The 9,349-nt window shown below is 32.9% G+C and overlaps 1 protein-coding gene across 2 annotated transcripts; it reads right to left on the bottom strand.

Annotated features, from left to right (window-relative positions):
* Window positions 1-677: 677 nt before the first annotated feature.
* Window positions 678-7,943, bottom strand: LOC105633319 (basic-leucine zipper (bZIP) transcription factor family protein). Of its 2 annotated transcripts, XM_089722992.1 has the most exons (6): window positions 7,746-7,943; window positions 6,545-6,613; window positions 5,505-6,243; window positions 3,895-3,970; window positions 3,659-3,785; window positions 678-1,388 (listed from the first exon to the last, which is right to left on the bottom strand). In XM_089722992.1, the coding sequence occupies exons 3-6, from the start codon at window positions 6,221-6,223 to the stop codon at window positions 1,177-1,179; spliced, it is 1,134 nt and encodes a 377-aa protein (XP_089579118.1). In that variant the 5' UTR covers window positions 6,224-6,243; window positions 6,545-6,613; window positions 7,746-7,943; the 3' UTR covers window positions 678-1,176. The 2 variants fall into 2 exon arrangements, with proteins under 2 accessions (XP_089579118.1, XP_089579117.1); XM_089722991.1 differs by lacking the exon at window positions 6,545-6,613 and having other exon boundaries at window positions 7,746-7,942.
* Between the last annotated feature and the right edge of the window lie 1,406 nt (window positions 7,944-9,349).

Genomic DNA, 9,349 nt, shown 5'->3' with positions numbered 1-9,349 from the left:
TAACCCGTTAATTAATGATTAAAAATATATACACAAACTCACAAAACAGGGTTATTCCGAGTAAAAATGACTCAAGTCATACGAGTGTTTGATTCTTTTAAAAAGAGAAAATTCCCGCTGTAATAAGCATTTTTTCTTACGAGTCTAAGATGGCGCGAGCAAAAATAGTTTTAGCCTTCCGTACAATTAGCGTTTTTTCCTTATCCATTTCGGACATTATTTCCCACGAAACCTTCCGTAGTTGCCTCACAATCAATCCATATTCTTGAGTTATGTTTTCTTTCAGGACATAGATATTTAAAATCTAATCCTAAACATTAATTCATAACATCAATTATGTTTTCTTTCAGGACATGATATTATAAATCTCTCATAATTATTTTTACTAATTTTTTCTTTTTTAATTTTTTTTCTTTCATTGCAACATCATGTATGACATAACTTAAGGCCCATCTTTTTAATGCCATCAGTTTTAAGTTTCAACATATTATCAAAACAATCTATTAGACCTAACCGTGATCTGATTTACCATAGAATTACCACATCTTAAAATCCACTCATAAACTAAACCAATGGAAATATGAATTTTTTTAAAATTTCTTTTTTTTTTTTTCCTATTGCATGATCAAGAACACCCTCAGATTCAATAAAAAATCATAGGGACTCAGGCCTTCTCATAACGGTGAAAATAAGCAAGAAGACGTGAATTTCATTTAACAGATTTTACAAGAAAGCGTTTCTTTGGAATAACACCATTACAAATGACGCAGATCCAACATGCTCTAAACATCCTTCGCTACATCTCGACTCCACGAATTAGATACTCTAAATGGATTACAAGTGGAGCACATAAATTTCCTGAATTATAATCATCTGAACATACAGAAGAGACCAAATATGGAACCTCTTTTAAGTTACCACCTCCGGTAAGTCATCTCGCCTGAAAACATAATTTTCCCGCAATGACAACCAGGTGCACGTGAAGATATTAATTTTATCAAACGAAAAGGGGGCAAGAAACGAAGTAAAAATAAATTGTGCAAATCAGGCAGAGAGACGGGATGGAGACTGGAGGAACTCGGCTTTACCCCGCTCGAGGAGAAAATAATGATGGTTAATGTGGTAGCCCAACTAAGCAAAATGGTGGCACAACAAATCTCTGGTTAATTTATTTATCTAAGTGCGGAGTGGACCTGTCACAGGATCACGACCAGAATTGGCATCCTTTTGTTTCAAGGAGAGGTTTGCAAACTGGGATTCAAGGTCCCTGCTGTTAGTTCGGCGATGGCTGGAAGATGGTTGCTGCTGCTGTTGCTGTGGCTGTTGCTGTTGCTGCTGATACAAGGCTCGTAGTCTCCCAATCTCCCTCTCCAAGACTTCATGCTCCACTGAAAGCACCCTCAAAAGGTTGAGCATCCGTTATATAATTCAAAAATCAAAAAGATAAACACATACATACACAATGTGGAAACATGTTCTTTTTTTGGGTCGGGCACAAGCCTGACCTAACCGAGCACTACAAACAACATACGTAACATATTAGTTTTTCATTCTTCCAGTAGGCCAGGTAGGTCAGGCCCTAACATATTCAAATCACAAGCCCAGCTGACCTAATAGTTGCAGGCCTAGGTTGGTTCGGGCCAGGAGACAAAAACCCTTGCCTCAGCCTGACCTTTTCTCAGGCCAGACCAGAGATACACTTTCTCAGTTTTGCGAACAGATCCAACAAGGTAGCTAAATGATTTTCTCCTGACTGTATTAGCCATTTTCATTTTGATGTCTTCCTACATCATCTCTGTACCTAAAATTTTCAGGAAAAAAGCAATTCATCCGAAGAGAAAGCTTTCAGAAAGCAGAAAATAAGTCTAGCACTCAACAAGGTGACCAGCACAAGTGGACACAAGATTAGTTTTCTGGATAATTTAATGATTTATTCAGTACTTCAGTAGTTTACTAGATTAGTTCCAGGCTGCAACAAAGAAAAATCATAATATTAGTTTCTTTCAGTAATGTCAGCCAACATAAGGATAACAAGTGTTGCAATATGTCTCTCTGTCCGCATCCCATCCCATCACACCATTTCTTCTCCTCAGTCTCCTAATAGACTGCAGAACTTAATGTGAACATATGCATGTACATGCATAAACTCAAGTACAGCATATATGTGAAAATTTAAAAAGCATTCAGAGACAAAAAGAAAAAGACTTTTGCTTTTCAATCTGAAGAGGCAATGAAACTTCCTCTCAATAAGTCAAACAAGGAAAACTAAACCGCACTCTACCAGACATGGTTCACTCTTGCATAAAAAGTCTTTCAAGCTAAATATTGCAAGGCTCAACTCAGCTGCATAGAAGCTGGAAACTGTTTTTCCAGAAGAAATTTCCTTTGACAATTAGTATATGACATTTAAGCCAAGACCCCATCTTCAACAACCATTCTATCCCTTACTACTTAAGATAAAGCAAAAAACTGGCAATATCATCTGGCTAATACTAAGGCAGAATCATTAGCAAAAAGAAGAAAAAGGCAAAAGCCTTCCACAATTTGCAACATTCTCTAAAAAGAAATTCTACAAAGAACATCAACAAAATGGAAGTTTCAATATTTCTCTCGCACAGGGCAAATCTTCTATTACACGCCAGTGATCAGTTGGTAAAATTTTAAGCAAGATCGCACTGCCTTGAAGGTCTACCAAATCATTTACCTAGTAATTCCCAAACTGCTTCTATGCATAAAGTTCTTATATGCTCGAAAATGCATTCCTCAACGTTCTCTCTTCAAAGGAATACTCCGCATAAAAGCACATTAAGCTCTCCAAATTTTATTTTGATCTATTGAACCCTTGAATGTTCATTTTTGTATTCATTGAACTCAATTTGCCAAAGAGCTTGGATACTTTGATACTTTGATTATATATGGATAAAAATGAAGAGAGAGAAAAAGGAGGGTTGAATTGTATGTTGAGAGATGAAAGTGGTGAAAATGGAGAGAAATATGTATACTGAATATAATTTATTATGTTATTTTGAAAAAATTAGATATAGATTATGATGCAGTGGGATTTTATGGAGTGATATGTCAAAATTTGCATACATTTGCATCTATTTATATAGACAGATTGTGTTTAATAGATATAGAAACAAAATTCAAGAATTCAATGGGTCAAATAAAAATTGAAGGACTCAATAGGTTTTTTGGTAGCATATTCTGCATGAATTACCCCCCTTCAGCTGAAATAAATAACTAGGCATGTAGCTCTGCGCACATAGGGACAAATCTTATCCTCTTGTTTCAAAATCTTCCCACTTGCCTTGTGATTGTATCACAGTTATGTTGCATGTCTTGTCTGGTTGGCGGGTGGATAATGATTTTTTTTTTTTTTTTTTGTTTTGATATCGGGGTGGATAATGATAGTGATAAAGACATAACAAAATATCAAGGGTATTTTTGGCTATCAGCATCAGGCAATGAAGGTCTTTTGGCAAAATTTGTAAATGACATTACCAAAACATGACACCATAATTCTAACCAAAGATCTTGTCATAATGACATTACTATTTGAGGGAAACACAATTGAGAAACCAAGCCAGCCATGAAGGTAAAAATAAAACAATATTTTTAACACCTCAACCTGAAGAAATTGAGAGCCAAAACTTACAGTATTTGATAAGCTGCTCCTGAGCTATGCTTTCTAAACGTTGCTTAAGGGCTTTATTCTCCATGCTCAAAATAAGATTCTGCTGGTTGAGAAATTCAACCTCAGCTGAAACTTCAGATCCTTCTGCCTGCAAAGTAGGAGATATAAAATTACTCTTTAAACAATGCCTATTATATACTCTTTCAATTAACTATAAAATTATATAGTTAAACTTCTGCAGGTTACTGATACTTTACCTGTAAGGCTTGTACATTCCTTTCCAGCTCAGCTATGTACTGAAGTTTCCGGACACGAGAACGTTGAGCAAATTGCCTACATTAGATAATATTCGAGTTTTACTATCCTATATATATTATGTAACTTATCAACTCATTCCAGAGGAAGCAAAACTTTTCAACTTCACATATTTGTGTACTATGCTTTCTTACACAATAAATTTTTTAAAGTAAAAACCAAACATGCATAAACTTATAAAACCACAAAATCAAATATAGCCCTGATTCTCAAAAGAGATTGAACAGAACATAAACCAGGCCATAGCACAAGCCAAAAAACCTGAGTTCGACATATATACCGACATTAGAGGAAGAATAATGGAAATTATTAGCTAGGATTGGAGTTGGTACTCGCGCTCTTTCATGCTGGTTGGTCGCACTTTAAGGACCAGCAGGTTATCTGAGATAAGAAGCGAACCAATAGTTTATGCCGAATAACTACTTGTTTTCATGTTTCATTCCTTTGAAATTTATTCTTTCAGCACTAGAGCAATTAAATTCTGCATGCCATAACAAAATCAATATATTGACATTCTATCCATGGTTCTCTTCCACATAGCTCAAACATTATCATCATATTGGAAAAGAAAATAGGGGCGGTAAAGAGGACATGAGTTCAATCTAACCCCCAACTCTCAAGCAGATCCCTTCTTACTCTTCTTAATTCATACGATCATGTCATCAAATGTAAGACTACAGACAAATGATGTCATAAAACGGCAAAATGATAATAAGCTTAAAAAAGTAGAAATCATATATCCTGATCATAAAGGTAAACAGTTATGAGCACAAACAAGTAGAAATCATATGCAACTCCCAACCACAAACTCATAAATCTTTCCAATTAGCTCATTCCTAGGCCCCTTCGCTATTATTTTTGTTTTTGGTTTTGTTCTTTTTTTTTTTTTTTTTTGGTTCTCAAATATAAAAGAAAGACTGATTATTAAAGTCATTTTATTTTTACGATTTGGTGTCTCAAAACAGAAAAATGGGTCATCACAACAAAGAAAACCATTAAAAGTAGTTTTTCCGTGTTTTATCAGGTTGATTTCCAAGAAACCAACTTTTGAGTTAGAAAACAGAAACCAAAAACCAGAAATAGAAAGGATTCCAAATAGCCCCCACTCTCCCCTTATCTCTTTTACCTTCACAAATGTGACTAGTTGCTTCCACAAAAGTTCAAAATTTTCTACTCAACTATGATGATTGACACTGAATTGCTGACTTGCTTCCAATTACTTTATCTTTTATCTGCTAACTGCTATCATGATAGTTTAATCCATTGTATTAAAAAAACTCCAACTTCAGAAGACTCATGCCTTGCCTTATGGGGGGGGGGGGCCGAGAGATCCCAAACACTATGCTTTCAATTTCGAAATCATTGCTCATCACACAGATTAAAGCTGACAAGTCTACAACAATGCTCTGCGTCAAGCATCCTTGGACAATAAATAGGAGAAGAAACCAAAGGCAGAAACCATGCGGTTTAATCCATGAAGTATATAAAAGCAATATCAAAGCTAACCACGATTAGAGAAAAATAAGAAAAACTAATTTTATAAAGTACTTACTGTTTAGCACGTTTTGTATCAGTCTCCGATGCTGAAGACTTGGCATGAGAAGCGTCCTTTTTTTCAGATGAAGTTTTTGAATCATGAGGAAAAGAATCAGCTGAATCTTGTTTTTCATTCACTGAAGATTGGAACCCATCTGATTCCTGTTGAACACATGATGATCCCATCTGTGAAACAGCATTCTCCCTTGCAGAAGGAAGCCCACTGAGACGTGTAGCAGAATTCAAAGATGAATCCCGAGCCCTATTTTTCTGTTTTGTCATGTTCACATCAGCATAAATAGAGGTTTGTCGAGCATCTTTGTGATAATCAAAGTCTTGAGATCCCCAAGAAGGTATTGACATAATATTTTTCTGTCTATACTCATCTTGTGCTGCATACTCTATGTTAGAAGCATTAGCTACATCTATATATGCAAAGGAGTCACTGGAGGAACGCCTATGACCACCTCTACGAACAGGTGTCTCAGGCTCATTAAGGAGATCATCAAGCCAAGAAGGTTGCTCCTCCATGAGAAATGTCTCAGAGGACGTTCGTTGGTGATGAGCATTTCCCTCTCTAGGCCTTTGAACAGCTTTTGATCCAACTACACTATTAGGTACATAGTCAGCATATGATGGAGTAACACTAGGAAATGGAATCCTTGGAGGAAGTAAAGCATGCTTTCCAGAATACATCAAATTTCTAACGTTTGACGACCCCTTAGAATTTGCCATAGCCAAATAAGCACCAGTCCCTGTCAAAGAAAATCATTAAAAAAATTGATTGACAACAGAAAAGAGGTTGATTGAGAAAATGAGGCATATATATTTTTCAAACCAAAAATAAAGAGGAGCCTCACTGGGAGCAATTCACAAAGGATATACAATCAAAAATAATATACACATATATACATATGATCAAATTAAAAAAAAAATAATAAAAAAAAAAGAGAGAGAAAAAAGGCAACTATTTACAATATACACAGTTAAGTTCTGAAAATCATTCCACCATAATATCATCAACAAATCAACACAGAAGAGCATGACATTGATCACCTAAATTTCTTCTAGTTATCTCGGTATGTTCAGGGTAGAAATGTGAGCAATAACATGCCAAATCGATTCCTACAAAAAGAAAGCATATGCAGAACGTATTTAGCATATAAGCTCTAAATTTGGTTATGAAAATAGGATACCAGTAACTGCTATGCAATATATATGTTGGCCATGGTGTATGGGATTTTAGTAATCCAACACTAACCTTCTGAATAAAATTAAAAATTATTATTCCTTCAAAGGTTTACATAGTCTAGTTATGACCTTGTTGTTACAGCTGTTACCTTTTGCTTCAGATCTCAAAAGCAAAACATCTGCTGCTTCCCCAATTTTGAACTAATAGATATTACTATTTCACATCATACGCTAAGTTCAAGAAATGAACAAAATACCCAGCTTACTTTTCTAGAGGCACTATGAATAACATTTTTTTTTCTCTGGTGATGGCCTCATAAGGCAGGTTTTCCATTACTCAACCAACAAAACTCAAGACTATTTAGTTCCATCTAAATGAAGTCACAAATGCACATGACAGCAATTTTATGAACATTGCTTTCAGAATCCTTTCCAATTCTAGTTTAGAAATTCGGCGATGATTTACAGTGAAATAAAAGCTGAAGACCGATCAATCCTAAATATTTCAAATTGATCACACCCAGCAGAAATTTGTAATTCTAATCTAACAGTACAAAAGAAAAAAAAAAAAGGTAAAGCACATATACTTTCCGGTTCTCACGCACCATAAGCTACTAACCAACCAAGAGAAGAAAGCAAATTCAAGCGAGCAAAAGCTCATATTTATTCAGGTCCAGGGGTAAACAAAAAACAAAAAAAACAAAAATAGAACAAAAGAAAAGAAACCCAGAATTCAAAATGGCAAGTTCTGCTATATCTAAGAAATTTTTGCAGCAACCAAACAAAAGTCTAAGAAATTCAAGCAATCCAAAATCAGATGTAAACCGAGTCACGTAGTGCGTATTATCCATAACAAAACAAGAGATGGATATAAATAGAGAATGAAATTAGTGATTAATTTTATCAAAATATAGCAATGTACGATAAAAGAGCCAACCCCAATTAGAATCTGAGCTCATTTTAACAAATTAGTAGCAGAAACGGAAACAGATTCGTATTTGGAAATCAAAAAACAGAAAGTTATTTGTTTTAGAAAAACGGAGGATTAACAAACAAAAGTTTGTACCTTTTGTGGATTGAAAAATTGAGATCTTGAAATGCAATTGGAAAAGGAGAAGAATCGAATAGATACTTTCTTCTTTCTCTCTCTTTCTTAGGGTTTCTGTTTTTGTTTCCTCTTAACGAAGCCCCTCTCTGTCTGTGTTTTCTCTCTCTTCTCGTTGAAGACTTGGGGTTGAAAAAGGGACTGGATTGAAAAAATTAATTAGAAAAGTAAAAAATCCACCATATACTTTGTTCTTGTGTTATGAAGCTTCCCATTTTGCTTTTTAACAATTTCAACCCCTATAAAGCCCATTATTGCACGTGTGCCCCACTGTTTTATGTAAATTTTTTAAGTACACAAATTATAAATTAAAATATTTAAAAATATTTTCCATAATAATGATTAATAAATGTTCATTTATTTTTATTTCAAGAGAGAGCTTGAATTTTATTTCAATTTGTACTTCTGACCTAAAATCTTAAGATAGTCATTTAGTTTGTACTTTACTTTACAATTATTTGCAATTGTCTTTTAGTCACCTAAATTCATTAATTACATGTAAACTAAACACATAAAACAAAGTATTTTAAATGCACGTTTTAGTAATTATTTTATTCTCCCCATAGTCTATCCTTTTTGTTTTTTTTTTGTTTGTCTCAAAATATAGTCTACTTTATTTTTTTTTCATTACATTTAATCCTTAAATTATCTATTATACCATTTTTAAATTTTATCTTATTTTCATAACCCTCATTAATACTTACTTATTATTCCAATATAATAATCGCTTATGTGTTATTTGAGATGGGCATAATAGAAAAATTATATGAATAAAATTATCCTTTAACCATAATAAATGCTACTTTCTTAATCTGTGAAAATAGAAAGTTGATTATCTTACTGGGAATGAGGGAATATTAATTTTTTTTTTTTTACTTATTTTTATGAGATAAGTAATTAAGTTTATTGCTATTTTGGTTAGATAAAAATAGGTCTAATTTGACTTTCATGCGGATTAAAAAAAAGTATAATTAATATGGTTAAACTATAATTTTTACTTTGATTTTCTTTTTAATATATTTTTATATTTTTTCTAGTTTAAAAATATGAAAAGTTCATGTTTCAATTAGTTATTATTTCAAGATTTAAATTGCTAATAATAGTAACATATTTATTGATAAAAATGCAAGTTAAATAGAGGTATAATAAAAAAATCATAAATATTTTTTTATTTCAAAATAAAAATAGTACTATAATTCGAGATAAATGAAAAAATAAATGTGAGCATCGGATGTGTTAATTTATATATCAATTTCTCAATTCTCATATGTCTAATTAATAAATACTTATTTAACAAATTATTACTTTTTACTATTATTCTGTTCTTTTTCCTCAATCGAAAAACACTTACATCATTATTAGTATCAATTATCGTTATTAAATTTATCGGGCGTAAATCTTCACTCTTCAGTATGAATTTTGATAATAAATTATTTGTATTTCCTCTAAAAAAATTATTTGCATTTGATCAAATTTGAAAGATAAAATTGAGAACAAAATACATGGAAAATTATTTCAAAAACATATTACTAAAATGATTTAAAAATAAAAATAATTTATGATGG

This window comes from Jatropha curcas, chromosome 6 (genome assembly GCF_041381405.1).
Source record: "Jatropha curcas cultivar XTBG-Jc1 chromosome 6, XTBG_Jcur_1.0, whole genome shotgun sequence".
NCBI classification, from domain to species: Eukaryota; Viridiplantae; Streptophyta; class Magnoliopsida; order Malpighiales; family Euphorbiaceae; genus Jatropha; species Jatropha curcas.
The sequence above is the reverse complement of the archived record's forward strand: the minus strand, read 5'-3'. Positions and strand labels throughout refer to the sequence as shown.

Bases quoted from the DNA above. Each gene is read 5' to 3' on its own strand.
- LOC105633319 (XM_089722992.1), bottom strand. From the start codon at position 6,223: ATGGCAAATTCTAAGGGGTCGTCAAACGTTAGAAATTTGATGTATTCT. The intron at 3,786-3,894 runs GTAAAGTATCAG...CCTACTTTGCAG, and splicing joins GGAATGTACAAGCCTTACAG to GCAGAAGGATCTGAAGTTTC. The intron at 1,389-3,658 runs GTAAGTTTTGGC...GGGTGCTTTCAG, and splicing joins GGAGCAGCTTATCAAATACT to TGGAGCATGAAGTCTTGGAG.